The sequence below is a fragment of the Phragmites australis genome, chromosome 1 (assembly GCF_958298935.1).
Source record: "Phragmites australis chromosome 1, lpPhrAust1.1, whole genome shotgun sequence".
NCBI classification, from domain to species: domain Eukaryota; kingdom Viridiplantae; phylum Streptophyta; class Magnoliopsida; order Poales; family Poaceae; genus Phragmites; species Phragmites australis.
This window is the reverse complement of record NC_084921.1, coordinates 7,782,020-7,797,881: the sequence shown is the minus strand read 5'-3', so window position 1 is coordinate 7,797,881 and position 15,862 is coordinate 7,782,020. Positions and strand designations below refer to the sequence as shown.

At 50.0% G+C, this 15,862-nt stretch overlaps 1 protein-coding gene across 1 annotated transcript; it reads left to right on the top strand.

The window, feature by feature from the left end:
• The first annotated feature begins 8,464 nt into the window (after positions 1-8,464).
• Positions 8,465-12,771, top strand: LOC133902161 (cysteine-rich receptor-like protein kinase 44). Its single transcript, XM_062343790.1, has 5 exons — positions 8,465-9,066; positions 9,737-9,947; positions 11,556-11,793; positions 11,876-12,026; positions 12,152-12,771. The coding sequence occupies exons 1-5, from the start codon at positions 8,839-8,841 to the stop codon at positions 12,548-12,550; spliced, it is 1,227 nt and encodes a 408-aa protein (XP_062199774.1). The 5' UTR covers positions 8,465-8,838; the 3' UTR covers positions 12,551-12,771.
• Positions 12,772-15,862: the final 3,091 nt, after the last annotated feature.

The following is a 15,862-nucleotide window of genomic DNA, read 5'->3' as shown; positions in this document are numbered from 1 at the left end:
CTTGGCTCGTAGCGGCGCTCCCTCTAGATCCTATCGCACTTTTGGTTTCAGATCCACCCTCAGGGGCCACAACGACGAGAGCCCCCTGGCGTTGTTGCCAAAGGCGAGATGATTGCCTAGATGATTCCATCTGTTCTCTGTAGATAAGAGAGAAAGCAAGAGCTGAGATGCAGCTAAAAGATGAGGGCAAGCAAGATAAAAGCAAGGACAATCCTTGCCAATCACGCAATCAAGATCCAATAAGAATCAACAACAAACACAAGAATCAACAACATGTATTAAACAAACCTAGCACTACCTCTGCTAGGTCACTAATACAAAAAAAAATTCATTCTACAAACGACAAAAGCATGCTCACCAAGCATCTAACTACAGGGCTATCTACAACAAAATCTACAAAAGGATCTACTCCTACTGCTAGCTAGCCACGATGCGTCGTCCTCACGCGTCATCCACGGGCCTGTCAGCGGCATTGCTAGCGGCTAACTCAGCAGGTGAGAGGGTCCCTGCTGGTGTCGAGGTGGAAGTGGGGTCAAAGATCCTGTCTTCGCCGTTGTCGCTGTTGTGAACACTAACAAGCTCGCGCTCGCTAGGGTCCTCCTCCTCTGAGTCGTTGGTGGATATCACCATGTCTCCATCCTAAATCGACTCGGCGGGCACTAACCCTCCATTGGCTACTGGAACTGGCGAGGGGCCAACCCTGCCGTCTGCTATAGCTGTTGCTATATGTGCTGGTAGGAGGGGTTCACTTGAAAGGACAATGTGCTAGGTCCGGCTCGCGGGTTGCGTGAGGTACTCTTCCTAGCAGTGGTTTTGACCCGGGAGCCATTCATGAAATTCTGTCTGTTATGATCCCTGTGATGCACCCTTACCGCCCTCTACCATCCTTCGCGGTTCCTTACCGCGGTGTCTTCTGCTGCTGTGGCCTGGACTCTGATCTGATCCAGCATCATACGGAGGGCTCTCTCTCGTGTCTCTGACTCATCTGCCCTTTGGCGACTATCCTTGAACTGATAGGTCTCATTGTGTATGTGCTCCAAGGCGTGGAGGTACTAAGCTATAATGGTCACGTTGGTGTCGTCCTCCTCTTCCTCCTGCCCCACATCCTCCATGGTGGTTAGGAGTGCGCACCAAGCGACTCGCTGGCCAACGACAGCTGTGAAGTGCCTCATGGAAGTGTTTGCCACCTCTCTGATATGTCTCCCGTATAGGTGCTAAAGTGCTTCATAGGCCACTAACTAGTACGCGTTAGGGTACCGTATTCCAATGGTGCTGACGTGCCATGGTCGCCAGCTGGGGTATCTCGGACAGTCGAAGATCTGCAGCAAAAATTGGCACTTCTGGGATCCATTCTCGTCATACTCACACCCAGTGTACTCTGGGCGTCGGGTATATCCCAGGCGACAACAATCTTCCTACAACAACTTGGGAAAGCCCTTCAATCGTAGACATCGCACTGTGTTCCAGTCCTCATCTTCCATCTACCGGGGGGAAAAAGGGAAAACTTAGAGTTAGCATAACCAGGTTTCAAAGGTAACAAGACATTAGCTAAGTACAGAAGCAGTTTTGACAACATAGTTTTTGGAAAAATAAACAAACACGAGCAATTCTATCCTAAGGTCACATCCTACAGCCAAACATGGCTCTGATACCGCTCCTGTAAGACCCCAAACCCGTGATCTCCTGTAACTCCTGTATCAGTACGTCGGAGGATTAACTCCTGTTGCAGGGATCCTGAGAGACCCCTTTTTAGAGATTCGGCCAGGGGGATGATCCTGAATAAGTTCGTCGGAGAAATAAATGGGAATGAATGCAACGGCCGGTGGTGGGGATGTCGACCTAGTGCAAGAAGAAGTAAATGCACCGGAATTTAGACAGGTTCGGGCCGCACGGGGGCGTAATACCCTACTCCTGTATGGATGCTATAACTGTCCTGAGGAGGTCCCTCAAGGATGTTGCTAGTTACAAGGATGTGGGCCTAACTAAAAGCTTGAGGCTCCTTGTTCTTCGGCTGAAACTATGCTCAACCTTGCTCACAGTGTCTCTCGTTCTTCTTTGTTGACGTTGTTGGTCTTCTATGTGTTCGTTGTGCGTACGTGCGTATGTGCGTCTTGGGATTTTCTCGAATCTCTTGGGCGTGTCCTTCTTCTGTGCCGCTGGCTCTTTTAAGTACTCGCCGGCCGCGACATGCCCCGAACGGAAAGGAGAGGGCTCGGGTTCCGAGACACCATAAATGGAAAGGGCATCATCATTTCTTCTGGGTGAAGTGACCGGGGGTGAAAAATGCGTCGCACGCCCAGTCGCCCGTCACCATAAATGCCCTAGCAACGGGCGCTGTGGAGAGGGCCCACCGGGCAGCCGCAGAGCAACCCGGCGTGCTCGCCCTGTCTTGTTCTCCTGCCACAGCAGTGCGGCAAACGGAACGCCTTGGTCCTCACGACGTTATCCCGAGACAAGCCGGATGGCACGGGATGGGACCTGTGCAATTAATGACCCCACGCCTCTCTGCCAAAACGTGGCAGGAACTGACGCTGAGCGCGGCAGGAGCAGTTGGAGATGTCAGGCCACGCACGCTCATTAAATGCGACCTCAGACCTCTGGCTGGCTGACACCTCATCGGCAGGCCCCTCGAGGGCCCTTCTGAGTCGTCGGGGTACCGAGTGCTCGGGGGTACTGTTCACATCCCCGAGCACTCTCTCCCGAGAATGCCTAGCCTTGTCTTCGGGGTGCCGGGCACTCGGGGGTACTGTTCGCCTCCCCGAGCACTCTTGCATGGACCTTCGGGGAACCGAGTGCTCGGGGGCTGCCACGTGCAGCCCCGAGCACTCTCTCCCGAGTACTTCTTGCACGAACCTTTGGGGAACCGAGTGCTCGGGGGTTGCCACGTGCAGCCCCGAGCACTCTCTCCCGAGTACCTCTTGCACGGACCTTCGGGGAACCGAGTGCTCGGGGGCCGCCGCTCGCGGCCCCGAGCACTCTCTCCCGAGAACTTAGCTCTTCTGATCGTCGGGGGACTAGGGTGCTCGGGGGGACCGGGCACCTCCCCGAGCACTTTCTTCCCGGCACTTGGTCTCCGTGGATCATCGGGGAACTGGGGTACTCGGGGGCCACCGACCGTGGCCCCGAGCACCTTCTCCCAGGACTTGATCTTTCCCCATCTCATAAAAGAGACTTCTCGGGATGGTGCCATGTGGAGGATGGCCGGCCTGGCCTCGGGATTCGGGGACCCCTGGTTCCTGATACACCGACACAGTCCCTAGATCAAGCAGCCGATATGCACAATATAACAATAGTAGTCACAATCAAACTTCGTATATAAGTATTATAGTTCAGAGTACAAAAGGTTTACAAACTATACTGTATATTACAATCTGGCTAAGAGGCCGACAAAACACAGCAGAAAGCAAAAGCTAAAGCCACAAGTAGCTTAGGGTGCGAACATGACTTCCAAGTCTACTCTTCATCCCCGCCTTCACCTTCGGTGAATTCGGCATCGACTTCCTCATCTGAATGACAGTAAGAGTGAGTACGGAAGGTACTCAGCAAGCCCTATACTGCTTCAAGGTATCAATAGATGCCTAAAGGGGTAATTCGAGGATGAGGCTTTACGGTTTAGGTTTTAAGCGTAAAGCAGTTTATACAGATATTCAATTGTATCATCTATGATTGGCTTTAAAATAGTTTAAGTAGTTCAAAACAAGGTAACAAGGTATATCTAGGGTTTTCGGTCCTGGGATAGGCTACACCTCACTCCGCAGTCCCTATCATCACATCCGGTATACCTCTAGTACCACACGCCTCTGGCAGATTGAGCTAGGAACCTCATCACACGAACATCTAGTCTACATACTCATCAAGACACATGCACCCAGAGTCTATTCAAACGTGACCATACCTTCGCATGTCCATGACCACGGAAACAGCTATTCGAATAGGTTTACACTCTGCAGAGGTTGTACACTGTACCCATGCGATATGCTCAACCTCTATCCGTTGCAAGCGGAGGAGCGAATCATACCGAGACCCTTCAATCACCTTTCCTGCCGGGCTTTTCTACGAGATTTACCCTCAAGTACTAGTAGTTTTGTACTGAACGCTAGGTTCCACTTGTAAGCAATTGCCGGTCTTTGCACATTCAAACAGAGGGCCACATAGTTAATTGCATGGTAGGTGTTTAATATGATTAACTACAAGCAGTTTATAAAAGCGCATACATAGCACATGCGATATAAGTCCAGTTTTAAGTTGATCATGTAGAATATTTGAAAACATATGTTCAATATGATCAAGGAGATAGGACTTGCCTTCTATGAGGTTTTCTTCAAAATCTTGGTTGTAGTCAGGATCTTCCTCGCTTTGTACACTTCATGTGCAACACTCGTAGAATTCTGATGATTCTGTAATTGCGACTACAATAAGTAATGAGCTATGCTAGAGAAGAACCAAATTTAACACCAAATGGAAAGCCAAATGAGCTCTAATGGATATCACACTATGATAAATGGGTAGATCGCCAAAATCAGAGTTAGAACAGAGAAGTTATCGCTCACGAAAGATTTAATCAAAAATTAAATTAAGAAATGATGAAATAGCACTGTTCATAGGTGGGACCCACAGGTGGACCCACTGAATAGTAGCCTGGGCCCACATGAACAGTGACTAAGTGCGACCCACATGTACCGTAACTGGTTGGGCCGAAATGGGCTCGGATTGGGCCAGATCTGGGTCTAGATGGGCTAGGCCGAGCTGGGGCTGCATAGTATTGGGCTACACAGTACTGGCCCACTCGGGTTGGGCCGCTCGATTTTAACGGGATAAGAAGCTGGGCCGGCCCACTGGGGCACGATCTTTAGGCGACTGGGCCATCCTGACAGGCCGATCACTACTGGTTCGAGCCATGCCTACTTGGCCAAGCCGAGCGACGCGCTGACGGTGGCCCAGCCATGTGGGCAGACGGGCGCGCGAGCGTGCGACGCAGCTGAGCTGCGGGGAGGGGAAAACGGACGGCAGTGAGGAATCCACGGTGGCCGCACTGGGAAGCTCGCTGGAGACACGCCCCCGCCAGAGTTATTCGACGGGAAGTTCACACCAGTGACCTAGGCACTATGGGGAACACGTCTAGGGACTCATCAACGGCTAGCGGTGGCCGGAGTAGTGCCAGACAGCTACCGAAGAGGGCAGCGGCGGCAGAGAAAGCTCAGGTAGCACCTCCCCACTACAACGAGCTTCCTCCCTGCAAAGAAAAGGGGCCAAAGGCACCCTGGACATCACGGCATGAAGGATGGCAACACACACAACGCATACACACGTTGGCGATGGAAACAAAAGCACGGCGGCTCACGGCTATGTGCTAAGAGGGAGAGCTTGGGTAGCTATACGCTACTGTCGGTGTATCAGGAACCGGGGGTCCCCGAATCCCAAGGCCGAGTCAGCCATCCGCCACATGGCGCCATCCGTGGGATCTCTCCTGCAAGATTAGAAAAGATTAAGTCCCGGGAGAAGGTGCTCGGGGCCACAGTCGGTGGTCCCCGAGCACCCCAGTTCCCCGATGATCCACGGAATCCAAGTACCGGGAAGAAAGTGCTTGGGGAGGTGTACGGTCACCCCCGAGCACCCTAGTATCCCGACGCCCAGAAGAGATAAGTTCCGGGGGAGAGTGCTCGGGGCTGCGAGCGGCAGCCCCCGAGCACTCGGTTCCCCGAAGGTCCGTGCAAGAGTGCTCGGGAGAGAGTGCTCAGGGCTGCGTGCGGCAGCCCCCGAGCACTCGGTTCCCCGAAGGTCCATGCAAGAGTGCTCGGGAGAGAGTGCTCGGGGCTGCGTGAGAGTGCTCGGGAGAGAGTGCTCGGGGCTGCGTGCGGCAGCCCCCAAGCACTCGGTTCCCCGGAGGTCCGTACAAGAGTGCTCGGGAGGTGAACAGTGCCCCCGAGCACTCGGTCCCCCGAGGACAAGGAAAGGCATTCTCGGGAGAGAGTGCTCGGGGAGGCGAACGGTACCCCTGAGCACTCGGTACCCCGACGACCCCGAAAAACCCCCAAGGGGCCTACCGATGAGGTGTCAACCAGTCAGAGGCCCGAGGCCGCATTTGATGAGCGTGCGTGGCCTGACATCTCCAACTGCTCCCGCCGCGCTCAGCGTCAGTTCCTGCCATGTTTTGGCAGAGAGGCGTGGGGTCATTAATTGCACGAGTCCCGTCCCGTGCCATCCGGCTTGTCTTGGGATAACGTCGTGAGGATCAAGGCGTTCTGTCTGCCATACTGCTGTGGCAGGGGAACAAGACAGGGCGAACACACCGGGTTGCTCTGCGGCTGCCCGGTGGGCCCTCTCCACAGCGCCCGTTGCCAGGACATTTATGGCGACGGGTGACCGGGCGTGCGACGCATTTTCCACCCCCGGTCACTTCGCCCAGAGGAAATGATGACGCCCTTTCCATTTATGGCGTCTCGGAACTTGAGCCCCCCTCCTTCCGGTTGGGGCATATCACGGTCGGCGAGTACTTAAAACAGCCAGCGGCACAGAAGCAACGACAGAAAAGGAGCGACGAAAAACAGAGACCAAGAGCAGACACGAAGAACACAGCACAAGAGAACACCGTGAGGAAGGCTGAGCCCAGTCCCAACCGAAGAACAAGGAGCTTCAAGCTCTTAGATAGATCAATATTCTTGTAACCAACAACATCCTTGTTTGTGATGCTAGCAATCTTCACATTTAAATGACGCAAGCAGTACTACTAATAAGGTTGCATCGTGTTGCTAAATAGGATCGCTGCAATTTTTTTGATATTTTCTATGCTATTATATGAATATTACTAAATTTAAACGCATAATATGCAATTTAAATAGTAACAATAACATAGAAATAAATATTGCATAATTGCTAAAACAAATACAAAATTTAAATTCTGGAGGTGCTTCTATGCAAAAGTAGAGGCTTTGGATAATTTTCAAAATAACTAAGGGCCTAAATGCAAAAATAAAGAGGCTGCGCTCAATTAAAAGAAAAAATAGGTGGCTAAAAGTAAAATTTCAAATTTGTTCTTTATCCTTTTTTTCTTATTTCCACTAATTTTATTCCTTATTGGGCCGGCCTGCTAGCTTGGGTCAGCCCGACCCATTTGGCCTGCTTGCCACACATATATGGGGTGGCTAGGATTTGGAAACCCTAGCTGCCTCTTAATCCGAATGAGTAGCAGCCGGTGGCGCACAGTGCATGTGCAGGGGTGGCATCGACATGGCTCGCGGAGGCCTACGGTGGCCGGTGCTGGCACGACTCTGGGTGGCGGTGCGACGCTCTGACATGGCTATAGTGGCACGTGCTTCAGGCAGTTTCGGGCGCACGGTGAGAAAGATGACTGCAGGCGGCCAGCTTCGAGCAGCGTGTGGCGGTCGAAGTGGAGGCGAGAAGCAGCGCTGGCGGTGACGGGCTGTCGGCTTTGAGTGGGGCATTGCTTGGTAGGTCAAGCGTTGGCACGACATCCATCGGTCGACACACGACGCGGATGCGCTTCCCATGCAGCCAAGGGACGACGACGGGTGGTCTGGCAACTCGACATTGGGTGGCTACGCGTGACAGTGCCACGTCGTGCGACTCGACATTAGGTGGCAGTGCGTGGTGATGCGGTGGCGTCGCTCCGGACGGCGCAGAGGCAATAGCGTCGATGGCCTCACAGCGTGACGAAGCGATGGTGCCGCTTTGGGCGGCCTCCTCCTTTTTTTCTCGATATGTGGTGATGGTCTTCGAGCCACCGCGCTCTTGTGCAGAGGGACGACCACTGTATTCCGGTGAGCGGCGTGGTGGCAGCTGGGTTCATTGTGATGCTATTCATGATATTATTCATGCGATTCATGTTACTGTTCATGTGATTCACAAATCTATTTTGACGCAAAAACAGTAGCAGCCAGAAAAATATATCAGACCGATCTTGTACCTTTCAATTCTTGCAATCAGATTCGTGCGCGTAGGGCATATATACTAGGCTATGATCTGTCCGCTTGACGATGATATCGATGCAATGCAAATTGGTCACAGACAGATTCTTTCCGTTAGCTTGGTCTTCGGCAGAGCTTTATGCTGATAACATGTTGAGAAATCACTACTACCGGTGTAATCCACAGATCTTTTAAGAAAATAATCATACAAAAGAGACATAATATAGGGAAAAAACTTTCTTTTTTTTATTCATCCGTGTTTATAATGAGAGGTTGTCACATATATATAGTGTAAAAACTACTAAGAGATATAATTAAATTTTTTTAAGAGATCGAGACAGAATCATTTTCGATTGTTAAACTCCAGATTTGTTAACAATTTGCACCGACCATATCACAACAATAGAACAAAATAAACTTATTTTCAAAATTGTACGTATCCGCTGGATGGGAGATCGGATGAACCAAACGCACCCAATAATAAGGAACGCGTCCACAGCAGCAGGGGGCGGCAGGTTAATCAAGCTATACCAGTCCGCGACCCGGCCGGCCGGCCGGTACGCGGTTGCGCTTTCGTGCAACGAGCCGGCGACCTAAACGTGCAGTCGTACGCATACGTCGATCAGTCACGGTCGCCGCTCGCCAATGGCCGCTGTGGAGGTGGAATTCCGGCTCCCACTCCCCGTCACACCAGCAGCTGCAGCTACAAAATCCATACGCACACTTCCTCGCCCAGCAGCCGATCCTCCGGTCCGCTGACTCGCTCGCGTCGCGTGTGGTGGATAGAGCACCCAGCTCTTCGGCTCCGTTCGCACGAGCTGGGCCGGGGCTTCTGCAGCTCTGCTGGTCTGCGGCAGCTGATTGGGGGGGTCAGGTGCCTAGGTGGGGAGAGGAGTTTGGGCGGCGACCGAGCATGCCGCCGGCTGCGCCGCGGTCGTGGATGTGGTCGTGCGGGTGGTGCGGGAGGAGGAGGAGTGGCGGGGGCGCGGGTGAGACCGGTGGTGGGTCGGGCGCGCCGGGGCGGGGGCGCGAGGGGGAGGAGTGGAGCCTCTTCATGGACCTGCACGTGCTGGAGGCCGCCACGGCCAACTTCTCCGACGATAACCTCCTCGGCCGCGGCGGCTTCGGCCCGGTCTACAAGGCAAGCTCATCTCTCTCTCTGCGCACTTCAGTTCAATTCAGTTGCAAGATGTACATGGTTTTTGCTTACAAAAAATAGAGATTTCCTTGGTTAATTCAATTAGGCGCCCAAGTTTGAACTTGGCTATTTGTTTATCTTGGACACCTCGGCATTTGAGCCGAGTAAAGCATTTGAACTAGATTTATTTTGCCGGCATCATCCAAATACTGTCCGCTAAGGCACTCTTGAGCAGTCAATTGCATTTTCTGAAAATTGAAAAGTGAGTAGTGGAATAATCCGGTTCTCTTGGAATAATCCGATTCTCATTAGTACTCTGGTGAACAAAGACGGCCAGAGATTTTCAACATCCCATCTTCAGTTGGGCAGTCATTCTGGTGACGTGCATTTCAACGCTCCGTGTTGCTGCTGCAGCCACGAATTCAATTCAACGCGTGTGCTTTTCTGCTTGTGCCTATCGTCGTCTTTGAAATTATTTTATTGAACAACATCCACTGTGGCCTGTTAGGATGACTATTGTTCTGAGCAGAAAGTACGACTACCCATGGAAGCCAATGAGCAGTGCCCTACAATACATTCTGCATTTCAGCTTCTTTACATACTCGAACTCAAATAGCGCAGTGAGAAATTAACACCTTGAAAAAGGCTGAAACTATTTCTTCGATCCATTCAGGGGGTGATGGAGAACGGGCAGCATATTGCTGTGAAGAAGCTGTCGCTAGGGTCACGGCAGGGCGTGCGTGAATTCCTGAACGAGGTCCGGCTTCTTCTCAAGGTGCAGCACCGGAACCTGGTGTCCCTACTTGGCTGCTGTGCTTCCTCCGGACAAAAGATGCTTGTCTATCCCTACTTTCCCAATGGCAGCCTCGACCATATTCTCTTCGGTGAGAGTTCCTCTGCCTTGTATATATTGGTTGTCAATTCATCATGCTATGTTGCTATTGCCGAATTATGGGTAGAATATGCATGACATATAGTTATCCGACAGTCTGATTCTTTTAGCAACAGCTGGTATGTCATGAAACTCGTATAAGTACTACAGACAGTGTTTACTGAATAAATTTTGTATTTTAGGAAATCCTGAACAAGTTCATTTGGCGACTTCCATCAGTGAAATATTTTTTTAGCACTAGTGACAGAATGCACTTGGTAAGTCATAACCATGTAACCTCAGAACCTTAACATGCACTGGACAATATGCAATGCACTGCAGCCCATATTTGACTAGTTGAATTACTCTCGACGCATATTATGGTCAAGATTTTTATTCTTCAGAGTTCCGGACTGTAGATAGGGAAAGGTGGTTAGTTTAGTTTGCAAGTCAGTTGTTTCTGATAGAGATACAGGAGCCCTTTTGAATTGTTCTATTTTTAAGCCAGTAGGTGAGAGGTAAGTTTCGTGATGAATCAAATGAAATGAGGTAGCTATGCCATATTCAAAGAGTAGTTAAGTCAGAGCATCGAATCTGTAACAAGCCTTTCAGTTGATGTCAGGTTTTGAAAAAGTTTGCTTTGACATCTCTATATAACAGCTGTTTCCAAATACTAGTGTGTTCTATTGACCTTAACTGCGTCAAAAGGACTTTCTTGGTTTGTTAATCGTGAAAGGCTCTATGTATCACATTAGATCTGTTGTGACGTACGTGGTCCTTGCATTGACCAGTTCTTTGATTAGGATTTCTTGTCATCTGCAAGTACGCAAACGAAGAACATGAATTTTGTGAATACAAACAAGAATGGAGAAGTGGAAACATATGTTCAGCTAAAATATACACCAATCTTTAGGATAGGCACATCAGACGAAAGCACGTACATGTTACTGTTTAATCCTTTCAGGTAAAGAATGAGCGATATACAAGTTTACAATGCTTTGAAACAACTATTTGAATTCTATACAATGTTCAGCCTGGGCATAACTATGCTAATCTTTGATATCTAAATGTGTCACTTGAATCCAACTGCATAATACATACAAATTAGTGTTAGATTCTAATTGCCTAAACAGCCACTGATCACTTAACCTAATGCACTAAACACAAATTAATCTTAAGCAGCAGAAGTAATTAACCTTGATTAGGAGAAGCCATCAGTCTTGACGGGTCGGTGGAGAGCAGCGACAGGGTACGATCTTTAGGGTTGATGTTGATCTGGTCGCTGTTGTCAATGTGAGCCACCGGAGTTGTAGCAGATCGCCGGGGAGGTCGGCGGTCTTCGGCCACCTTAGCGCTACCAATTTGATTGGGATGTGTTTGGGGTTTAATGAGCACGGGGCGAGAGAGAACACACCAGGCCGTCGGCTCCCCTCTCTTTATGTAGCACCGGTGGGCGGAACCGCAACCAACAGAGTTTGGTTAGGCCACCGATCATGGGTTCCCCTTAGGACTCAGTCAAGTTTGTTCCAGCTAGTCGAGATCAAAACTAGCAACTAGATAGTAAAACATAGGAGAATAGTTCTGTTCTCTAACATGCATTATGTTCCTTGGATACTTTTAGACAGGAAGAAGAGTGTACAGCTAGATTGGCCAAAACGATACCAGATAATCATTGGATTAGCCAGAGGCCTCCTCTATCTTCATGAAGAATCTCCAGTAAAGATCATCCACAGGGACATCAAGGCCAGCAACGTGCTCCTTGACGACCAGCTGAACCCAAAGATTTCAGATTTCGGCATGGCGAGGCTCTTCCTTGAAGATGCCACACACGTGAACACATTCAGAATCTCCGGTACATTGTGAGTTCCAACCATTTTGCTTTGATGTCCACTTCCTTTCACGACCTATGCTTGTGCAAATGCCGTAAGCGATGGATTGCAGTGGTTACATGGCTCCAGAGTACGCGATGAACGGCTACTTGTCTGCAAAGACTGACGTCTTCAGCTTCGGGATCCTGGTGCTGGAGATAGTGAGCGGACGGAAGAACATGGTTCGTCATCTTGACGATGAGAAAATCGACCTCTTGAATTATGTGAGTACTAAGTTAGCTCATATCATCAGATAGAAAAATGAAATGTCTTTGCACAATGTTGGATCGTTAGATCTGACAAACTGACAGATGTCTGATGTGCTGAACTTCTGAAACTTTTATTGCAGACATGGAAGCTGTCCGAGGAAGGAAGGTCGCTGGAGATCGTGGACCCATCTGTGCCCGACTGGAACACCGAGCAGGCACTGCTGTGCATCCAGCTCGGCCTGCTGTGCTGCCAGGCCGTCGTGTCGGACCGGCCGGACATGAACAGCGTGCACCTCATGCTGTCAAGCGACTCATTCACCTTCCCGAAGCCCGGGAAGCCGGCGATCCACGGGCGGACCGGCCGGTGGATGACCACCACCGCGTCGACCTCGGCGTCGGGCTCCGGCGCCTCCAACACGAACACCGCCAGCACGTTCGGCACCGACACGAACACGACGAAGGCCTCAACGTTGGGCAATATTGCCGAGGACGAGTCCAGGAACTCCATTTCCATATCCTTCACCACGGAAGGCCGGTAAAATTAAACAATGTGAGAACGGTGTAAGTAAATGAGTAAGACTATAATGGTGTGATTTGAACAAGGGTAATGTTCTTAATTGTCAGCTAGGTTGATTTGTAGAATTTCTTTCGTATGGAGTACAGTTGAGAACGCAGACCAGCTGGTTTCACTAACAAGAGGAGGAGGAACCTACAGTTTGCCAGCTACAAATTGTTACCGCGTTCTTCGTGTTTTTTTTTTTTCTCGAGCTTTGCCTCTCTCTTTTTTTTCATTTTGAGAAGTCTTTTTAGTGTCTTTTTGAGAACTTTTTTAGTGTCTTATTGAGAAATTTCAAGTAAGTGTTTACTTTCCTTTATCTAAAAAAAAACAAGGGTTTGGATCCATGGAAAGTCTGCTTGCTTGTGTTCAGCTACTTATGTGAGTGTGACGCCCGTTTGAATTAGTGCAGCCCAGCCCAAATTCCAATCCCGGCCCAGTCCATTTCTTCAGCGCAGCCTAGCCCACTTCCCTCCCTTTCTCTCTCGCTGACAATCGGGCCCCGCTTGTCAGTATCGTCGTCGTGCCCGTGCCCGCCCCCGCAACCGCCGCACCACCTCGTCCGAATTCGCCGGACGTCTCCGCCCCTTGCGCCCACGTCTCCGCAACGGCGCATGCTCCCCCTCACCTATAAAGCCGCCCCTGCAGAGCATCGCCGCCCCATCTCTCCATCTCGCCGAAACCACCGAGCGCCATTGCTGCCGCCGCCGAGCTCGCCGAGCGCCATCCGCCGCACCCGAGCTTCCCCCTTCACGTCTGAGGCCGTCACTAGCTTCGCCGAAGCACGAGGGATCCATTTCACCGCTCGCCGACGCCTCCCCACCGCCGGAGTCGCCGTTTCGCCGAACACCGGTAAGGCCTGCTGCTTCCCTGGCCCTCTTTTCCGGCACCACGTGCTCTCCAAGAAGCTTCCCTGGCCGTCGGTTTCGTTCCTCCGTCACCGTAGCCGTTTCTCTCCAAGCTCCGACCTCCGCCGCAGTTCTTCTCCGTCGCCGACCACCGCAGAGGCCCTGCCGTTCGTCGAGAACCCCCTGGTGAGACTCCCCATCGCTGTCTCATTCTATTGCGCCAAAAATCGTTAAGTTCCGTAGGCCGTAGCGGTAGATCGAGCCTCGTTGGCGATGCTCTGGCGAAACCCGCGGCGGCACCGCCGTCTGTCAGCCCTTGTCGCCACCCCTCCCTCCCCAAATGCCAAGAACTGTCAGATCTTTCACCGACAGCCTAGATTAGATTAGCTGAACCCCCTACCCCTTTGGTCCACCGTAGACCGGTGGACCCAGTCTTTGGTACTGGTCCACCACCAGGTCAGTAGCCCCGTAGGCGTCACGTCGGCATTTGTGATGAGTCAGCAGCTGCGTAAGCCACCACGTCAGCCCACCGAGCCCAATCAGCCTGCTAACACAATAAATAGATTTTCCAGTTAAAAAATAATTCCTTTCTGTTTTTACAATTTAGTCCCTGTAATCTTTCAAAAAAATCCTGTAGGTTAAAATTATCATAACTTTTTCATACGAGCTCCGATTTAGGTGATTTTGCACTCACAAGATCGTAACAGCATGTACTGTCCATTAGTAACCTTTTTAGAGTGATTTGCCTCTGTTTTGTGTGCTGTACTTAGTTGTGGTGTTTGTTTGCTTTCCGGTGTGCACAATTGCTTTAGGAGACGAGCAGTGTGTCAGCTTACAAGACTAGACATTCGAAGACCTTGAGCAACCTGCATTTGAAGGCAAGTGTTCTTGACCACTTTGACACTATAGTAGGATATTGTAGCTTTTATTTTTCCTAGATGCATGCTTGTTTAATATAGAATCTCATGGTTAGGGTTTTACTATAATTTGTGTGACATTTCTTTGTAGTGTGGCCTCTGCAATAGATGAAATCCCTATTAGCGGTGAAACCTTAGTGGGTGCATATAGATTTGGAGGCGCTTTGTAACAGCCTTGTAGTGAGGCCCCGGCTCTACACCCTGGAAGTGTAAAGCAAAACGGGAATCACAACTCGTGGGTAAAGTATGCAAACTCTGCAGAGTAATAAACTGATCGATCAGCTGTGCTCACGGTTAAGAGCGGGCTTGAACTTCTTCATAATTAGTGGGGATTCTAAGTGGTTGGTTTGGGTAGTCGGGTGATGGAACCCTCGATGAGTCGGTAGCCGGATATAGGATATCTGGTGAGTCTGGTAGTCGGATATAATTCGACAAGTTATTTTCCTTTATTGTTGGAGTCATAACCTAGTAATTAGGTTGCTAAGTCTTTTGAGTCCGAGTTTAGTTGGGTATAGTCGCAGTTATCTCGAGTTAAGCTTTTCCTTATCATAAAGCCTGCATATCATATTTTTCCCTCACTTGCTGAGTGCTCTGTGTACTCACGTTTGCCTTCTCTCAACTTTCGGATGCTACTCAGAAAGCAAAGCTTTTGAAGATCTTCTGGACGATGGTGCTGAGTTCTAGGTGAAGGAAGACGTCGCTCTGAAGACCATATCATAGGTTGGCATTCCCCCGGATAACACATGTGAATGGATAGAAGTCCTCCTGCTGCTGGATGATTTATTAGTGTTTTCTTTTAGACATGCGGGTCTTTTTTAAGGAATATTTGCGTTATTAATGACACAATTTATGTTACCACTGATGATATCACTGTATTTATGAAAATTTGATCCTGACATACGTGTGGAATACATCTGATTTGTTTTTTAAAACCGGGTGTGACATTAAGCGGTTGCTATACCTTTTGCGTGTGAATATTTCTGAGATAAATGCCGCGTTAATTGGTTCATTTGACTTGACTTGGTCTTCTTCATGCTAGAGATTAATTTCACGCGGAATTATCTTATTTTCCAAGCCGTAACTGTATGTTGCAATTGGTCAGCACTACATATCATTGTCAGCATATCAACCAGCAGTAATTGGCTTCATTGGCTTGCACGCAGATCAAAGGCATTCAGGAATGCTACGCGTTTGAAGGTGCTTGGTCACGTCACTGTTCATTATAACTATCATGCAGGCAAAAGCCCAATCGCCTGGGGCATATATCCATATTTCGCAATTTGCCGGAATGCTACGCGATCCGAAGAAATCTGCGCGACGAATTCAGTTCTGAAAACGAGAGGGTTGTGTTGGTTTGAGCTCTGAAAGGCTACTGGAAGTTCACGGGCAGGAGGCTGCCCACGTAGGTCTGACGCGCCCATACAGCCGCGTACATATCTACAGGAACATTTCCTGTGTGCTTTTCCTCTCTAGAAGGCAACGAGAATTGAACGGGAGACAACGAAAGGTCAAGAATTGGCGTGCCAATCT